At 51.6% G+C, this 19,053-nt stretch overlaps 3 protein-coding genes across 3 annotated transcripts; 2 read left to right on the top strand and 1 right to left on the bottom strand.

The window, feature by feature from the left end:
- Positions 1 to 535: 535 nt before the first annotated feature.
- MRS44_018862 (uncharacterized protein) lies at positions 536 to 6,611 on the bottom strand (the record flags this gene model as incomplete). Its single annotated transcript, XM_065615366.1, has 5 exons — positions 536 to 554; positions 807 to 3,044; positions 3,104 to 4,209; positions 4,276 to 6,531; positions 6,585 to 6,611. 5 exons carry the CDS (start codon positions 6,609 to 6,611, stop codon positions 536 to 538), a joined length of 5,646 nt encoding a protein of 1,881 aa, XP_065471438.1.
- Positions 6,612 to 9,040: 2,429 nt separating this feature from the next.
- On the top strand, positions 9,041 to 10,336 carry MRS44_018861 (uncharacterized protein; the record flags this gene model as incomplete). Its single annotated transcript, XM_065615365.1, has 2 exons — positions 9,041 to 9,309; positions 9,406 to 10,336. 2 exons carry the CDS (start codon positions 9,041 to 9,043, stop codon positions 10,334 to 10,336), a joined length of 1,200 nt encoding a protein of 399 aa, XP_065471437.1.
- Positions 10,337 to 13,413: 3,077 nt separating this feature from the next.
- Positions 13,414 to 18,326, top strand: MRS44_018860 (uncharacterized protein; the record flags this gene model as incomplete). The annotated part of the gene is made up of 3 exons (XM_065615364.1): positions 13,414 to 17,145; positions 17,194 to 18,187; positions 18,241 to 18,326. The coding sequence occupies 3 exons, from the start codon at positions 13,414 to 13,416 to the stop codon at positions 18,324 to 18,326; spliced, it is 4,812 nt and encodes a 1,603-aa protein (XP_065471436.1).
- Positions 18,327 to 19,053: the final 727 nt, after the last annotated feature.

Here is a 19,053-nt window from a genome sequence, read left to right as displayed (position 1 = left end):
AGCAATATTTCAGCCCGAAGGGCGTTTGCCTTTCGGTACGAAAGGTCTTCTTAAGCTCTGGGATTCCCCCCACCCGCATTAAGTGGTTACCCGATTAGGAAGCGTAACTGCACCTCCTATTGGTCCGGATTAACCCCATCCGAATGCCCCTCAGAGGTGCCAATCTTCTCTTCCTCATTTGGCAATGCGCACATGTGAACTCTCATTCGCTCTCTGAGATTAAGTGCAAAGGAGTCTTCTTTTGAGGGTTTCCTGTTAAGACACACGTGAAATGCACGTGAAATGCACGTGCGAGCTCGGTTTGTGTGATCGCATTATTGCTCTTGTCTTTATATTTTATGACATTTTCTCTTATGCTTGAGTTAGGTGTAATTAATGTATTAGTTATTGTTGGATCGCGTACCACACATTCAATCCAAGGGATTAATGGTCAATAGAGTGTGGAGACCAAAGATGATGATTGTATTGATCTAGGATGCCTCGCGGCCCCCTCTTTTCTCGAGAGGGGTTTTATGTCATCTCACGCCGCCTCTGACTAAGGTCGGCATATCGATCTATCAGAGGTTTCGTAATACAGGGTCACAATCCAACAGTTATCTAAATTACATTACTGCTAGTATTGTGCAGATGGATATGACAATAACGATAATCGGGCCTCATTTACTGTCCTCTCGCACAACTGTTCCAGCCTAGCCTCGCCATCAAACATTTCCTGTGGTATTTCATTCCCGACTATGTCCTGCACCCGCGCCTTTGACAGCAACATAATACCATCAAGCGATTTGCACCGCGATAGCTGCACATACAGGCTGTACGGATCGCACTTTCCTGGCTCGAGTTGTCCAGTTGTCGTATTCAGCTTTGTTCCGGTTCCTCGCAGCTCCAGCGCAATCTCGACGAGGGTTTCGCCTTGGATTTTGTAATCGGTGCATGCGAACGCGGCAGTGCAGGGGAGTCCTCGGCGGCTCACTTCGTGCCTCTGCCAAGGCCTCTTCTTGGCCCTCTTCTTCTTCTCGATGGGTATCTGGGCACTTGTTGGAGTAAGCAGGACCGTGCCTGGTGGCATGTCATCAAACTTGAACTTCTTGGTGGACTCGGACGACAGGATGATGCCGGCAGGTGGTCCAAAGTGGAGGATGATGTTCGAGGCGAGTTGATACCCTGGGAAACTCTTGGAGTCTGGTATAACTTCCAGTGCTTTGTACTTGGCCCCGTTCACGAGCTTGAGGCCTGGGTTTATATTCTTGGTCACTACCACCGGCATGCCAGGCACGAACATGAACGTGGCCGGCACACAGATCTTGCTGTCATCTCCGACGCTGGCCATGAGCGTAGCTTCTTCCTCCGTTACCGGTAATGTACTGGGTTTACCCCAACGGTGCTGGGGTAGAAATATCCGGACTGGCTTCTGGTGGTGCCTCTGGAAGGCCAAGACCGCATCCATGTTCAGGCTCCATCTATTGCTGTTAAGGGGTGTAACTACTGTGATGCCCCTGCCCCATGGTATGGCTCGGCCTTCCTGAAAGCACCGGCTATTAAGAAGCTCCATGTCGGACTCGTCTTGCTGCCCCTGCCGGATCCGAGTCAGCAGCCGCTGCAGCTGCGGGTCCCCCGCTGCGCGCACCTGTTCGGTGAGCATAACGACGGTGGTAAATCGAGCCCAGAGTGCGTGCGCCCTCATTTCATCTGCAATCCTGAGGGCGGACCATGGCGTCAATAGCGACTTGTTTTGCACTGGGCGGAATTGGTGGAAATCTCCTGATAGTAGCACCACTGGGATGCCGCCAAAATCTTGATTCGATCCTCGGGAGGCGCAAAGCCGCTTGTTGATGTTGGAGAGCGTCTGGAGGCCCAGCATGCTCACCTCGTCAATGATGAGCAGCCACTTTTCGCTCCATCTTCTTCGGGCATCACCGTCCACGTAGGTTACCGTGCTGCCATCGTCGGTATTGCCGTCGGATGCGTTGGGTTGCATCCCACAGGCGGAGTGAATAGTCACGCCGTTGATCCGCGCTGCTGCGGCCCCCGATGTCGCCGTCATGAGCAGCCTGTGCGATATGTCTTTGCTAGCGAACAATTCCGCCAACGCCTCGATGACCCTGGACTTCCCGGTGCCGCCCTCCCCACCCAGGAACTCGCATAGTTGTGCGTTATCATTGTTCTCGACATTACTGCTATCGAAATCATCGCTGTCACCTTCGTCCGGGATGGTGTCGAGATGGCGACATACTAAAAGGAAGGCAATTTCCTGCCGCTCGTTCAGGGTGAACCTGCTTGCGATCTGCCGACCGGCATGGAGGAATGTGGTTGACGGTCCAGAAGCGACCGTAGTGCTGGGTCCATCAGTGTTCCTGGTGTCTGTTTCCGATATCTCTATGCTATCTTCTCCTGCACCCGCAAAAGTATGGTTCAATAATGCTTCTGTGCCGGCAGCCGTGTTCTGAGTATCCTGAACTCCGTCAGAGCCTTGGATTCTTTGCACGATTTCCTTGTCGGCTTTATCCTGCTTGCTCTTAATCCCCCTGAGCTGATGTTGCATTGGGAGCTCGCTTCTAGCTACCATAGTTGGCTGGTACTGCTCAAGGCTCTCAGCAGGGGCGACAGTCTCAAGATCATCTGCAAAGTCGGTGATATCTGCGTGGGCTTCATGAAGCTGATCTAGCAGCTTAACGAGAGACTCCGAACCAGCGGTCACCTGGTTGGGAGCTGTGGCACCCCGTACTGTTTCCATCAGTCGGCGAAGCTGGCCAACCTGATCTGAGCGATACGTTTTTACTGGGCCCATAGAATCTTGGATATCATCCCCCATAGCATCGATATCATCTAAAATGGCATCGTCCCCTGCAACTGCCCACTGCTTCGCGTCTCGCCGCGCATCTTCCGCTGATCGCTTCAAGAGCTGGATGTTGCTTGCGATAGTCTGGAGTCTTTTGGGGAGTCGCCGTCTCCAGTGTTCCCAGATTTCATTAATATCGCCTGATGCTGCGGTAGTGAACTTCTCCCATGGCACAAAGAGTGCGAGGTGCTGTACTGCAGCTCTGGTGCTAATATTAGTGTATGCTCCTCGTTTATCCATCCCATCTGTTCTATGGCTTGTGCTTACCTGCGGTATCTGTCTGCGTTTGTGTCAATATCAAAGTCCATATCGAGAAACCCGTTCATGCATGGCACTGCATACTTCCCCGGGGGTCTTAGAACCTGCACCCAGTCCCTTCCCGGCTTCCAGTTCATTTCAAATTCTATCTTCACCAACTCCTTGGAAGATGAATCTATCCTCTTTTGTAATGTAACAAGCGACACGTAGTCATAGAAGCATAATGTCTGCAGCACCTCTCCACGGTGGTGGTAGGCTTCAATGTATGGTAGCTTCTTGCCATCGCTTCCCACCAAGACCCTCTCCGCGCTGGCTTCCGCGTCGTTGCCGTTGCCATTGCCACTTATGTTCTCGATAGGTCCATCATCGTCGTCGCCTATAGTGCTACCGGTACTGCATTGCTGGAGATGCGGCCAGCGTCGGAGTATTGCCCAGTACATCGTTGTCATATTCACATATGACCATTGTTTGGTACTCGAGAACTCACTTGGGTAATCCAAGAAGTGCGCAATCACCTCCACCTGCGATAATGGCCTCTCGGTGAATATTCGGTTTGCGATTCTCATCAGATACTGGCGGTTTATATTTGCCTTGGCTTCGTAGTTTGCAGTTGTTGCACCAAGCCCGACGGCGCTGGTTGTGCTGATACTCGGAAAGAGCTCTGCTGCTATGGCCACTCTCTTCCAGATCGGATCTTCGATTTTTGTGGCGTAGTTTGTCAGGTAGTATATCAGCGCCATTGTCTTGCTTTGGGTTCCGATGAAGGAGATGTCGTGATTGTGCCTCAACCCAACCGCCATTGGCTTGTTCCATCGGTTGATCATGGGATGTGAGCGTTGGAGCCGAAGTATACCATCCGCGCCGAATTCGCTTTTTGTAAAGAGCTTCCAAGGCGCATGGAATCGACACGTGGGCTTCTTCCCTCCCTCCTTGTTATGAGAGTATTTGACACAAGTTGCGGTGTGGACATGCATCTGGACCCTGCCCGCGCAAAAGTGGGCTTCATCGTCAAACTGTTCAGAGAAGCGCCCTGCATCGGTCATCAAGTGGGATATGTTGTCGTAAACCACCCTAGTCTGGCTCTCCTCATTAAAGGCAGCAGATTCGTTCAGATCCTAGATAATAGTTTAGCTTCCGACCTACGTTGGCTTTTGGTTACGTGGATATATGGATGCACATACCTCGGCAAAGACAGAATCGACATATTTCAGGATTCCTTCCCGTTCCATCGCCGCACTCTCATCATCCTCCCCGTTTCCATGAGCACCGATGAAGTTTCCGAGCTCCAAGTTCCTCTCGAGCCATAGCAAACCATGGACATGAAGAGCACCGCGTTCGTTGGTCTCGACGGCGGCGAAATACTGTCCAATCCGACCAAACACAGATTCCTCCCCAACCTTGACGTAATGCTCAAAGAACATCTCTACTTCGCGGTGGAAGAAGATGGCAGAGCTTATGGGGTCGGTTATCGCCAGCTTCACTCTCTCATACCTATCCTGAAGGGCCCGAAGCAGGGTTGCTTCCGCGCCAGCCTTGTCCTCCTTTCGATATGCCGCCAGACGTAGTTTTACCGGGTTCGTAATGTCATTAGGGTTCAGCGTAAACCAAATCGCCGGTATACCGTATCTGATGATGAGCGCTTTAATCTTTCTGCGCATGGCTAGCCGCGACTCCTGCGACATGGCCTGTTTGTAGCCAAAGTATGAGATGTGTCGCAGGAGCTTTTTGATATCTTCATCTCGGGTGCTCCCGCCAGCCTCTAACTCCTTTTGCACTTCCGCCAGTCTGTCTAGTGTTAACGACTGAATGATCCTCTCAACCTCAGGAAAATCGGTCCGTCGCACGCTCACCATACTTACTCCTCTATTCCTAGACCGAACCTCTATGTTGAAGACTAGGAATGAAAACGCCGGATGATTGGCAAAGCGACCACCATGTCGTTGCAGCACCTTCTTCATCCATGCGCGAAGTCCGAGATTACGTGTTGGCGAAATCGCATCCTCTCCACCCTCTCCAATACCGTCTCTATTACGGATATGCCCTGTGAGCTGGACACTGTTCTTCCACAGGTCCGATTCCATCTCTTCCTTGCACCGTGGCCCACCAAAACCGAACGGGAATAGTGTTGGAAATGCTTTTGCAAGATGCCAGAGATCATTGACATCTGCAAACTCGTTGCCTCTTGAAATGTGAATGTATGGCTGAAGGTGCGAATCCTGCGCGCTCCCAGCCGGCGGGTTGGGCGGCTGTGCCTGCGCATTTGTCTGTCCACCTCTGATTGTATCAATGGCAAATTGCAGTTTATCGGCATCTGTTGCTCGCGGTGCTGTATCCAGTGGAAACATACCAGATGCAAGCATCTCATCAAGAAAGCTTCCCATGCCCTCATACTCGAGCTCCTCCCGACTGCGCTCGTCATAGAGCTGCTGATCCTCGTCGTAACTTACATCATTCTCATCATACGCTCTGCCCAGCCCGTCCACAATCTGTTCGAGTGACTGGGGCTCATTGTCATCCATTCCACGTTCTGCTGGAGGCACAATGTGCGCCGTGCGCGTTTCTTCCCACGCCGATGGTTCATCTCTCTCTATCATGTCATAGATCCGGCTCGGAACCCCGTGCGCCGGCTCTCCCCAACTATCCAACTCGGCTTTGTCGATTTCGATACGCCGATAGTGGGGGTTAAATTCTTTTAGCCAAAGCAACGCCCGTTCCACAGCTCCTCGCCGGACTGAGAGCAACTTGGATAGATCGCTGGGGGCTGGTCTCTGCGGCCCATGCCAGGATATATGGATGTCCTCCAAAGATTGTAGAAGCGGATGTGGTAGTACTGTGGTAACCAAGTCTTGAACATTGTTTGGAAACACAGTTATATGACCCTTCACATGCCGTGCATATGCCGTACTCTGTTTGGTGCTTTTTGTGACTTTGATTCTTGCAACGAAACCGAAATGGGTGTTGAGTGCGATCAGCTTCTCCTCAACCAATGTCAAGTCTCTGAGAGCATCCGGGTACAGGTGCTCGCAACCAAGTGCTTGATGCAAGTTCCCGCCCCGCGCCATATTGCATTCGCGGATCTTCATTGCACAGTTTTCGCAGCTCGGTATAGCCTTGCCAACAGGGAAGCAATCGGGACATGAATACGTGCGGCAGCTATTCATCGCTGCGCTATTCGTCCACTCTTCCCAGCTAAGCTCTTTCATCTCCATGGTGCTGATCTTCTGATAGCATATCATGCATGTGTGTATGGGTAGGGTGTCCATGTTGTGAAATGCTTGATAAAAGTCCATGACTGTGGATATATTCCTCTCACGGGGGACCGGCTTACGCCAATTCTTTGTGTAGGATATTCTCTCCTTCTCTGTAAATTCATCTTCCAGATGCTTAATAGCTCTCTTGAATGCCTGGGTTTGCTCTTCAAGGTTGCTATTCTCAACCTGTCTTCGATTTTGCCTTTTGTTTTGTTCTTGTCCGTGTTGGTCAGCCTTACGCTTGGCGCCAAGTTCTTGTTGGCCATGTTGATCCACATCTGAAAAGCTTGGAATGCTCATACATTGCTGCATGCCCAGTGCATTGCGCGGGTGATATTGGCTCGCGTTGCTTATTTCTGCAGCTTGTGTGGGGTTTGGTGCTATAAGCGGTTGCACTGGTACAGGTTTTAGTTGCTGTGGAGCATTAGATGGCAACTGGGAACTGGCTGGGGGGGTCCCAACGGCAACCAGTGGTCTTTGCTGTTGGGTTTGTCTCCTTTGCCGCCAGTTTCTTTCCCGGGCCTCTTTCCGTCTTGATGAACGAGAAGTTCGCGGTTTGCCTCTTGATCTTGGAGGCGCCTGTATTGGTGTCGTACTCCTTGGCGGCGGTCGACTCATCCAGCTTTCAGGTCCCTGTATTTGAGTATTGATGGTGTCGACTTGGTATGCACTTGGCTGATGTTCCTGCACCCGATTTCCTTCTCGAACATCTCTCCGCCTTGGTGCACGAGAACCTCGCGGTCTGCCTCTTTTTCTTGGAGGCACTTGTGTCGGCGTCGTGCTCCCTGGTGGTGGCCGGCTCATCCAGTTTCCTGCCGCCTGTGTTTGCGCATTGGCATTGTCGATTTGATTTACACTTGATTGGTATTGTTGGTGATTACCTGGTTTGCTTGGTTGGTCCGCTGATTGTGGTCCCTCTAGTGCCGCGTCTATAGGTACGGGTTCTGGAATATCACAAAGTGTACTCGGTTGGACAGTAGGGAGCGACCTCCTTAATGTCGGGCCCACAAGCTGGACACCCGGAATACGACCGGGTGTGCTTGGTTGGACAGTAGAATGTGATTCTCTTGGTGTTGCGTTTGTATTCGAGTTTCCCGCACCAAAGATATCATTGTACGTCTTCAGCCCGAGACTGCTGAGTGTGCTGCCAGGCGCTCGACCACGCAACCTTTCAAGTAGAGCAGGTAAGGACGAATCCATTACAAGACAGCGTATGTACGAATATTCTTAGGGTGTGTAATCATGTGTATTAAGCCAAATAGTGTCATAAATATGAACGATAAAGGTTGATGCCATTCACAATGCTGTTTTGTAATCGGTACATTCTGGGGCAGATTTCGATTCTCCCACACCAACCGGGCCAACCGGTCCTACTCTCCTCTTGATCCGATTCTATCCCGATACTCCCACGTCATCTTCGTCTCTATTACACCTATCAAACTATATGGTAATATCGTCGATCGTCATTGTCTTGACCCACCTACCAATAAATGATAGGTCTATCCCACCTTGGTCTTCTTTACCTACTCTTCCAATTTCATCCCAATATCAGACTTGATTATTCATCCTATTATCTACTCGGAGCATCATCACACCGACATACCAATAGAGCATCATATTCCTTCACCCTCGTCCTTTCGTGATAATTAACTTCGGGCTTGATTATTCATCCCATCATCTGCTCGGAGCATCGTCACACCGGTATACCAGTAGAACATCATACTCCTCCACCCTCTTATTATTATAACATTAATAACATCGGGCTTGATTATTCATCCCATTATCTAGTCGGTATGCCATTATACCGAATATACCAGTACGGCATCATACTCCTCCACCCTCTTATTCATATGGCTGTGGTCGCTGCAGTATTGATATACCAATAGATCAAAATATCCCTTCACCCACTTTCATTGTAATGGTAACATCTAATATCTTAGTCAATCCTTCGTAATCGCGGAAGAAGCAATTCTGTTCAACAACTACGTTGATTGATCAATTCCGCTGTGCAAGTATCCACTTGGCAGGGATCAAGGCTCTTAACTAAAGGTGCTTTACGACGATCGGCGATATGTGCTGACGTTTTGGCCAATCCTTTGTACTCATGGAAAAAGCAAATCTGTTCTCCATCTACGTTAATTGATCAATTCAATTGTGCGAGTATCCGCATCGGCAGGGATAGTAGCTCTTAGCTGAAAATGTTGGATGGAGATCGGCGATGCCCATCCTCTCTGCGCAACGAAGTACTGTATCTTTACCAAGTGGTATCGATCTTCGTATTGTATATACTATATCATTTAATCGATCATAAATATCTGATGTGTTTCTTCTTTATTCTGTACATTTGCATGCCAATCTTGCAGGCTTATCTTACAATTGCTCTCTGTCTCTCTCTCACACACACACACACTGTCTTCAATGTGTTATGTCTTCATCAACTTCTCTAGCGAAACATCCTCAAACCTACCTGTCTTCATCAACTTCTACCTCAAATCCTACCTCAACTTCCACCCTTAGCGGCCATCCCCCTCCGCGCATGCCTCATGACTCTCAGAAAAACCTTGGTAGTGATATGACCATGTTCTTTTTTGGTCAGCCAGATACCCCAACGCGGTTTCCTACATCAGATGAACAACTTATAAAGAGCCTTAATGTTGAAGCTCTTGGCAGGGTTTTTCTTCCACCTCCTCCCTATATGACACTGCCTGAATATTCTGTGCTGCGTCCCGAAGGGCACCGATCCCCTGATCCACTGCCGATCTACTTTAGTCTCAACCTCTCTGTCTATAACCAGCAGATTGTTGAATCGGAGTGGGAGAATCAGTGGTTCCATTTCACTGGCAAAGTACACCCCTACGCACTGGAGTGGGTCCTACGGGAGCCTGATGTTTTCAGCGATGAAGATGGTGACGGCGAAGTGTACAAGGTTCCAGTTGTTCTCATACGCGACTTTGGATACCAAGCGTAAGCAGACTTATCCTTTCCCTTTAGCTCGAGTTCGACTATCGCGCTTGCCACTAATGTACCTATTAGTATTGACCCACGAACTCTTTGTAATAGTGGGGGCTTTCCACTTATCCAACCGGTCGTTTCTTTGACGGGGCAGGTTCTCGGGACAGGTCAAACCCACTTGATCAAGGACTCTGTCCCGCTGTTGGATGATGCGCAGCTGAGATGCTGTGCATTTATCCAGTGCTGTACCTACATCACTCCGGGTCAGCCATCAAAGAGTCCTTTCAAAGGCTTCCACCCGTTTCAAGTTTTTATTTTCTTTCCTATTCACGCTTTACCATTCTCTCTCCTCTGCAAGAAGATGGCAGATAGGAAAGATACGCAGTTTGTTCCAGGTGTTCCCTTCCACTGCGTCGGCAAGGTAGTTGGCCTGCTTGACCATCGTCTTATGGTGGCTGCCCCTGCAGCTGATGAGAAGGACTACGTTTTCATTGTCGTTCCCGACTCTTGGACGTTTCCGGACAAGAGCATGCCACCTGTACCTGCTTCCAACACAGTCTCCCCCTCTAGAACCGAACCTGACCCATCCCAAGCTGGCGGCTTCGCAGCGATGAGGTCAATGTTCAAATCTCCCTCAAAGAAAGCTTCACAGGCGCAACAGTCACAGTCACAATCATCACAATCGTCGCAGGGAGGTCCATCCCAACAGCCCGTTACTCCATCTCAGAACAAAAGGCCCGCAATCTCCGCATCTCAATCATCTCAGTCAAGTTCGAACAACCCCGTCCCCAAGAGACTCAGGGGGTCTAGTGTGACTACCGCAACATCTCCAGTCATTGCAGTGTCGCCGGTCTCCCCTTTAACATCCGTAGACTCTGATGAAAACGATAACCATGAAGAAGGTGAAGCGAAGGAAAACGAGGACTCTCGATCACCTAACATATCTGCCACACTCCGATCCTCCGTTCGTCCTAATATGAGGTCATCAACTACCGAACCAGGTGGCAGGAACAAGAGGCATCCGACAAAGAGACTTTAAGTAGCATAGTATAGTGATAGTGTGTGGTATTTTGGGCTGTTTTATTGGATTTGAAAAACTTATAGGTTGATATGTGGGGGAAATAAGCGTGCGGTTTCAACACCAGTGCGAGTGATAAAAGCCCGATTGTCTCAACACCAGGACATCTTGGCATGGCAGTTTCTTATACTCAAATTGACAATTTTCCCTCTTTGGTATTGCAACTGATTGATCTCTGCTAGTCTCAGTCCCTTGGTCTACTGTCTCAATTATTCACCCTCACCCTATTGGCTAGGTCTCTTAGTTCCGCATTAAGCTCTTCAAATCGTGCCGCTCAAAATGGTGCCTTCTCCTCAAAGCCTGCTGCATAGGTCTTATTGGCTACGCAAAAGAAAGGTAAAACACACACACGCCCTATTGGCCAAGTCTCTTCATCCACCCACCAGAGCCGACCACTTAAAACCGCGCCCTCTTCTCAACACGTGCAGCAACCCACTAGTAAAACAGGCATACAGGCTTTTATTGCAAGCTTCGTACCGAAAGGCTACTCAGCGCAAGGGAGCCGCCAACTTGCCCACCTCGCCCAGCTTCCAACCTTCCCCCGGCGGACGTGCGCCTTCCCCTGTTGCCTTGAGGAACGAAAGGTCTATGCCCCGCCTCCGATGCCAAAAGAACCCCTCTCATTGGTCGGTTTCCTCGCCTCTCATTGGTTCCGTAGGATCGGGATCCGCGGCCTCCGGTGCACCACGTTCTCTCGGTAACGAGGGCCTTTGAAACTGACTCGGTGGCTGATGCTGCGCGGAACCTCCGGTAGCTGACAACGAGCAGGCTCCCACATGGCCAACCGCTTCATGCTGCTGCCTTCTCGACATCGATGACTCCAGGCGGACGGTAGATCACAAGGCTTCCGCGTCGGACTCTCTTTAGTTGCACGATTTCGCTTCTCGACGATGATGATTATGCTCCTTAATACGGCATTGGTTCCTGCAGTATCCGAGCGGTCCACTAATGGTCCCCTTAACCAACCCACAACCCTTCCTGTATGCCTACAACCCAGACTCTTGCTCAACTGCCGACGTTGCCCTTTGTGGCGCCGCAACTCCCATCCTTCAAGTCGGTGCCACACTCAAGCCGAAACCGTTGCTACCCCGATATTAGCTGATTCCATGTCGGCACTTCGCTTTCATTCACAAGCTTCACAGGAAAAGAACACTACTCCATCCCCTACAGTCACATCTCACTTGTGACATTTGACATACATCACTTTCAATGACGTCTCTGCCGCCAATCGACCTTGCCCATGACCCAAACCCCGCATTCTTCATCTATCCCTTCGAGTGTCGAGGAGCTCGTGGGGGCGCGCTCAACCCAATGAACGATTGACGATAAAGAGTGACTTGATAAGAGACCTAAGTTGCGGCGAAATTTCTCAATAACTAAAGTACTTTGTACCTTTTATGGGGACAGGTTGCCCCACGAGCTCCTCGACACTCGAAGGGATTTGAAACCTGAAGCTTTCCCGGACCGTCGTCCGTCTGGGCTCTGATCTGCCGAACCCCGCACCCCAGATGCTGCGGCCCGCGAGAACTACCCTGCATTCTATATCCATAGAGACCAAGCCATCGTCACCTCGCCCACTTCCTATTCTGCTCTCCCTACCGCGGCATCTACCATCCCGTTACTTCTAGCGTTCGTCCAGGGTATCCCTAGTTCTTATCCGACACCCACCACTCCCGCGTGTCCATGTCTACCCCCGCTCCCGTCAGCAATGGCCCATCGAATCCTCGCAAGCCCCTCGAGACCAGACGAACACGGGCAGTGATATGTCCATGATGTTTTTCGTCCAGGCAAATTGCCCGTCCGAGTTCGCCTATCAGGACCGGCGTCGCGTCAAGGGGCTCAACGCAGAAACCTGCCATTACCTGTCGTCCAGATGCGCCTGAGTCCGATTCAATCACGGCCCTCGCGTCAGACTCGCCCCGACCGCATCGCAACCGTCATCTCCCAAAAAATTATTAGGAAGTTGTCTAAGAACCCATTGGAACATACCTTACAGAGCATGTCTTCCATCATGCATGCTAGATGCATGATTCTGCAGATGCAAGATTGCGTCTCCATTGCATGACATTTTCACTCTTGCATTTTCATGACCCCTCACTTCCTACACTACCTCGAGGATGCTGCCGGGATTACCCCTGAGAGGGTTCTGGTCTCCCAGCGTGTATATTTATGGCCAACACCAACTCAAAACCAAGGTTTGAACTTGGCTTTTCCTTTTCCAACATATCTCATCTCAATTACCGAACAAACTCCCACAGCCATCTTTCGTTCCTCAAGGCCTTTGCGCAACCCGTGGTCGGGTTGCCTCTCCTGTACTCAGTCAGAAAGAAGACCATAAAACCTCTTCTGATTGGCCAATTGGCCTGGCCTGTGCTCAACTCGTGCACGAATTGGTCGGCCACCAAAATGAAGGCCCACAAACCCCTGAGCGTTGACTAGGTAACTAGCTTGGCAAGCTCTCCAAGAGCTTTCAGGTTCTTCTTTTCTTCAATGCAATCAATATGTTGGGTTTCTAAGCACGATTCTGACTGAATAAGCCCCGTGCCCCTTGCTCCTTACACTAACCTACGTGGCGGCTGCTTCCCTTTCCGTCGAATCTATCAAATCAAACCCATCAGGTTGCTAACGGTATCTAGGTTCACATATTACCTCCGCAGCCGGCCTACCTCTCAAGATTCCTCGGTTACCCTGCCTCCGGGAAGCAGTGCAGTTTCCTCCCTGATCATTCAGACCTGATCTAACTACCTCAAAGACAACCTCTCTATCGAGATCTATCATGGTATTGGACGTAAGCCGTCGCAAAGCCTCTCTGCCCGAGTGATATCTAGCAGTCTAGGTGGGTATGAGGTGGATATATATACGGTCAGATGGAGGATGATATACCCCAGGCGGTTCGGAACTGCCGTACCTGCAAGCAAGACCTGCCCGAAGTCGAATTTCGAAGCGTCAAGGACCCTGCGAAGCTTACAGGAGAGTGTGCTAGCTGTAGGGCACGCCGAAGGGAACGGGAAACCGGATCCCGAGCTGCCGTTGCCGCCATGCGGAATATCGCCTCAAGGCTATCGCCACGCCGAGCCACGAAAAGGACCGATTCTCTAGCTAACCTGACGCCTCCAAGGCGGGCTGCGCCAACGCCTGCGTCTGTGCACGGCTTACAACCTCCTGCCGCACCTGCTTTATTCCGTGGCCTGGCGCCCGCTCTCCAGGGACCGCCTAGACCTCTGCTGGGGCCATCTACCCCAAGCGCGGTAGAGGGACCTTCCCCTATCCCTCCTACCCTTTGCCTGCCAACAGTAGTTCTGGGCACGCCGATTCCTCAAACGCCAATTCCTCAAGGCACTCTTCCAACGCCTCCTGTTGTGCTAGGAACGCCTATACCACAGGAATCGTTCCCTACCACTCCTTCATTATTGCCACAGGGTCATCGTCGCGGCCGCTATACACGTCAAAGCGCACATGCTGAAGAGCGACAGTTTGATCAGATAGTTGATCCACCTTTTACAGGGGACCTTGACTTGCCTGCCCTTAGTGAGGAGGATCGGGCGCTTGTGCGGGAGTTCTATACTGCCCTGAATGACGACAAGATGCATAGTTGCATTCGCTGCCGGGAGCATTGGTTCGATATGAAGAGAAATAGCTTGAAAATCTGCAGCCGCTGCATTAGTCGAGACAAGGAAAGAGCCTCTAACGAGCCCTACTTCTTTAGCGCTGCGAATAACCTTGACTTCGGGGAAGTCCCCGGCAATCTACCTGATCTAACGATGGCTGAGGAGATGCTGATTGCTAGGGTTCACGTACACGTGAAGGTCCTACAGGTACGTGGCTCTCAGTATAAATACCGCGGCCATGTTGTCCACTTCCTTCGCAATGTTGGTAGGCTATTTGAAGAGCTCCCGGTCCTACCTGAAGATCTAGATATCGTACTCCTGCGGCCTCCTAATATGGAGGGCGACCCTCACTTCCAGCAGCAGTTTGCTCGCGATTTCCGGGTACGCCGCTCATGCCTGTTGACCTGGCTGCATTACCTACAGCGCCACCACCCGGGCTATCGCGATATCGTCGTGAGGCAGGATCGCTTGCAACGGCTTCCTCTTGACGGCAGCATAGTTGCTTCCATTGCTAGCCAAGTGGCCGACGTACCCGACGGCGAGGTCCCCCAAGGCCCTGTTGAGGAGGCTGTAGAAGAGGATCCTAGCGATGCAGACGCATCGGCGATCCCGAATTTGCAGGTTACCGATGTCGAATTCAACGCCCTGCAGTCCCGATTCCTTCATGGTACCCCTGACCCTGAGCGTATGGCCGATCTTGAGCATATGCCGCCCGGCGCGCAGGCTCAACACCAGATGCCACTACCTTCCATTCGTAGGACTCCTATCAACGAATTCAACCGTTCCCAGCCACTGTTAACGCTCGCGTTCCCTACTCTCTACCCTGACGGCAAGGCGGACTTCGTGGAGCCTCGCCTACGGAGCGTCACGTACCAGGACTACCTTGCCCATGCGATGAGATGGCAAGACGGACGTTTTGCCCGCCATAAGACGTGGCCTTTCGTCGCCCTCAACACGCTGTTACGTGCGCAGGTCAGAAAGCGAAGCAACTACTTAGTCAAGCAACACGAAGGCCGCCGTCAACCCCTTACGCGCGCTGACATAGAGGAAGCGATGGCTAAGCCTGACGAGCCAGAGGCTCAGGCCCTGATCCAGTCGATCACGCGCCAAGCGGCCGTAATCAGGGGCACCCGTCCATATTGGTATAAGCAAAGGAAAGAATTGGAGGCATATGCCTACAATCTAGGCAGGCCTGGCCTTTTCGTTACAGCAAGTGCGGCTGATTACCACTGGGAGTCCCTATATCGTCATATGCCTCGATTCCAAGAGTGGAAAGCAGCTCCTGAGGCGGCGCGGATGGCTCTGTCCCGGCAATTACTGCGAGACAACGCCCACATTGCCGCTTATCACTTCCATAAGCGTTATACGCTCTTCAGGACTATTGTCCTGAAGCAGAAGTTTAACCTAACGGACTTTTGGGGTCGCTATGAGTGGCAGGGCAGGGGTTCCAGTCACCACCACGGCCTATATTGGCTAAGTGGTCACCCAGACTTAGATTCCGACAACGGTCAGTCCCAGGAGCGATTCGCCCGAATCTGGGGATATCACGTATCTGCTGTTAACCCAGAGCCTCAGCGGATACAGGCGCCTGGGGAAGGGAATCCCCTGATCAGCGATCTATTGGAGCATCCCATTACAGTTCAGTTCCTATCAATGGTAGTCAACCGTGTGCAACGCCACCGCTGCAACAACTACTGTATGCAGCTCAACAAGCATACCAAGCAGGTAGAGTGCCGCTTTGGATTTCCTCACGGGCAGCGCCTACTAGCCTCCCTTGAAAAGGTTCCTCATTCTAAGCACTGGAGCTTCAGGGGCGAGCGGAACGATAGCCAGATGAACCACTACAACCGCTTACTTACCGTTGCGTGGCTAGCCAATACAGATGTCTCGCCCTGCACGAGCCTACAGCAGGTGATCGATTACGCAGCCAAATACTGCTCCAAGTCGGAAAAGAAGAGCGAGTCGTTTGCTCAGATTGGGAAGGCCTTGATGCCCCGGGTCAAGGACCACAACCCGCTGATCTCCTTCACGTCAAAGCTCTTGAATCAGCTAGTTGCCGAGCGAGACTACTCGAAGCAGGAGGTCAGCCACTTGCTCCTCGGCCTGCCGTTACAGGAGGGCTCACGAACCTGTCTATACGTTGACTGCCGTAATCCTGACATGCATTCCCGCTCCCTACGGATTGACGCCGATGAGGTTGACGAGGCCCCCAACGTCTACGAAAAGTACTGTCGACGCCTAGAAGCCCTAGAGGACCTGACCTATGTTTCCTTTCTCAAATACTGGAATTTCCGCTCTAGGGACCCTTCCAAGTGGAAGCCATGGCAGCCAGGCAACGTCAACGGCAGGCCTCGTGTATTGGTCTACTTTCCTCGCTATCAGGCTGATCCAGAAGGTCAACAGTGGCCAGATTACTGCCGCGTAAAGCTAACATTGAACCACCCACATCGTCGGCATGATGAGCTCCTCACATTTGACGGCCAGCGTTTTAATTCTCACGCTCAGGCCTTCTCCTATTGTTGGCAGCACCACAGTCATGGTGATGACCATTACGGCCGGCCAAAAGAGGCTCGATTACAACCTCAAGAGGATCAGTACGAGGCTTTGCCGGTGGAGGAGGAATTTGATGACGAAGACTGGATCCGTCTCGCCGCCCTTTTACCTGACAACCCCCTTACCCAGGAAGGCCTTGACCTACTTGGCCGCCGCGATATCGACGTCAATTACGACTGGACACGACATGTGGGCACTTATCCGAAATTTCGAGACAGCTACTGGAAAGACCTCATCGCTAGCAACCCTATAGCCAACGATGTGGAGGTTCTTGGCCCTCACTGGCGTGACCATCTCAACCCGCAACAACGGTTAGTGTACGATACCTTCATGGGTCACTTCCAGGTGCAAAATCCTACTCAAATCCTTCTCCACGTTGACGGTGGTGGTGGCACGGGCAAGTCCTTCCTTATCAAGGTGCTTTCCTCCCACCTTCAGGCAGCTGCCCTGCCGAATCCTAGCCCTATTTGCCGCGTAGCGCCAACAGGCGTTGCGAGTAACCAGATACAGGGCAGCACCATACATTCGCTGCTCCGTCTCCCAGTAGGCGGTGCCTTTACCGACCTTCGCCCAGCTGACGCAGCCGCCCTTCAGTCCCGCCTACGGCACGTCAAATACCTCGTCATTGATGAGAAGAGCATGCTAGGACTTGAATAGCTCGGGCGAATTGATTCTCGCCTGCGACAGGCCTTTCCACAGCGTAGCCTCGAGTTCTTTGCTGGTGTGAGCGTCTTGCTTGTGGGCGATTTCTTCCAGCTACCACCCGTCCGACAAAAGCCCCTGTATTCAACCACCAGCACTGGCTTGTCTTCGTTGGAAAGGAGAGGACAGGTGGCCTACCGGTTATTTGACCGCACCGTCTCCCTGACCACGGTACAGCGCCAGACTGGTGACGATCAGGCCCGGTTCCGTCAGGCCTTGCAAGAACTGCGTGAAGTCAAGTTATCTATACCCTCCTGGAACCTCCTTAGCAGTCGTGTGCAGGCCAAGCTAACGCACAGCGAGGTTGACAGATTCAAGGCCGCTATGCGGGTGTATTCTACAAAGGCCCGGGTCAACGAATACAATTACGAGCATATGGTGCACCTCAACGCCCCGGCAATACAGGTGGAGGCCAAGAATCAGGGCAGAGGCGCGGGGCAGGCGCCAAGCGACAACGCTGGCAATCTATCCAACAAGTTTCCTGTTGCTAGAGGCGCCAGGGTAATGCTCACAACCAATTTATGGCAACCAGCTGGCCTGGTTAATGGCGCCCAGGGTACGATATATGATGTCGCCTGGAATGAAGGCGCCAACCCATGGGAAGACCCCCCGGCCGTTATCATGGTGGACTTCGATAGCTACGACGGACCGCCGTATCTAACAACTAACGAGGGCAGGAAAATCGTACCCATCCTTCCAGTCACGCGTGATTTCCTAGTGGGCAACGAGACCTGCGCCCGCACGCAGTTTCCCATGATCGTGGCATTTGCCATCACTGTTCACAAATGCCAGAGCCTAACGAAGGATCAGATAGTTACTGACCTCGCTACACGCGACTTCCAGGCCGGTATTAGTTATGTTGCAGTCTCACGAGTTACCTCGCTGAAAGGCCTACTCCTCGAGGCGCCTTTCGATCGTCAGAACCTCTATAACCACACGCCCACGGAAGGTTTATACGCCTGCGTTTCCTACGTACTGCGTTTATGGCTAACTACAAGGCAGGGATGAAAATGCGCCTTGCTGACCAACAACGCCGTCAAGCTCAACAGCTGATCGATCCGCCGTATCCACCACGTTACACTGACTAAATGACGTTTTCCTATAAGTTACAGGGAAAGGGGAACTCGATATACGGTATATAGTTGATTGGGCCTGACAGGAAGTGGTAGAGGGACCCCTATGTCTATCAGTCAACTCCCTTACTACAGGTTTGAAGTGGTTTTAATAGCTGGTTACCGCCGCAGTCGAAAGGGGGTTCCCCCAGAAGAGTTTAATAGCAGGTATACGGTATTTACCCTTCGGGCTGAATATTCAGCCGTTAAGTCCCTTGCCTTGGCAACTTAACGGGTGTTCGAAGTATTTTAGTTCTAAGAATATCCTTCCTTTCTTTCGGCCAATTGAAAATTGAAGATCGGGACCAAGCGGCTGCGTTGGTTCTCAAAAGATCCTGAATTGCCCAGTTCGTGAGGGTGATTGGTAGTTACCCTGGAACACAGCGGTTTCAGGGCAGGCGTCGTAGAGGGGCCAGGGTTTGAGTGTTGGATCCAAAAAGATTCATGTGTTCGTTGAATATCTCTGACTGGGCTTCCTCGCATTGGTATTGGTTGACGAGGAGTTCAGGGTGATATGCGCCGGCCTGGAAGCCACCACCATGGCCGGCGCTTAAGAGGATGGCTGTGCCTCGACCAGGGAAAAAAAAAAACTCAGCCCTGTTTCGGCATTTGGCAGGGTTCAAGCTGCGCGATTAATAGTAATTTCATGATCTTTTGATAAGACTTTTGTGAGAGTGGAGGTGCATCCCCCTGCAAATCTGGT

This window comes from Fusarium solani, assembly GCF_023522795.1.
Source record: "Fusarium solani strain SB1 chromosome Unknown bctg00000017, whole genome shotgun sequence".
NCBI lineage: Eukaryota > Fungi > Ascomycota > Sordariomycetes > Hypocreales > Nectriaceae > Fusarium > Fusarium solani.
Note: the sequence above shows the minus strand (reverse complement) of the source record. Positions and strands in the feature narration are given on the sequence as shown.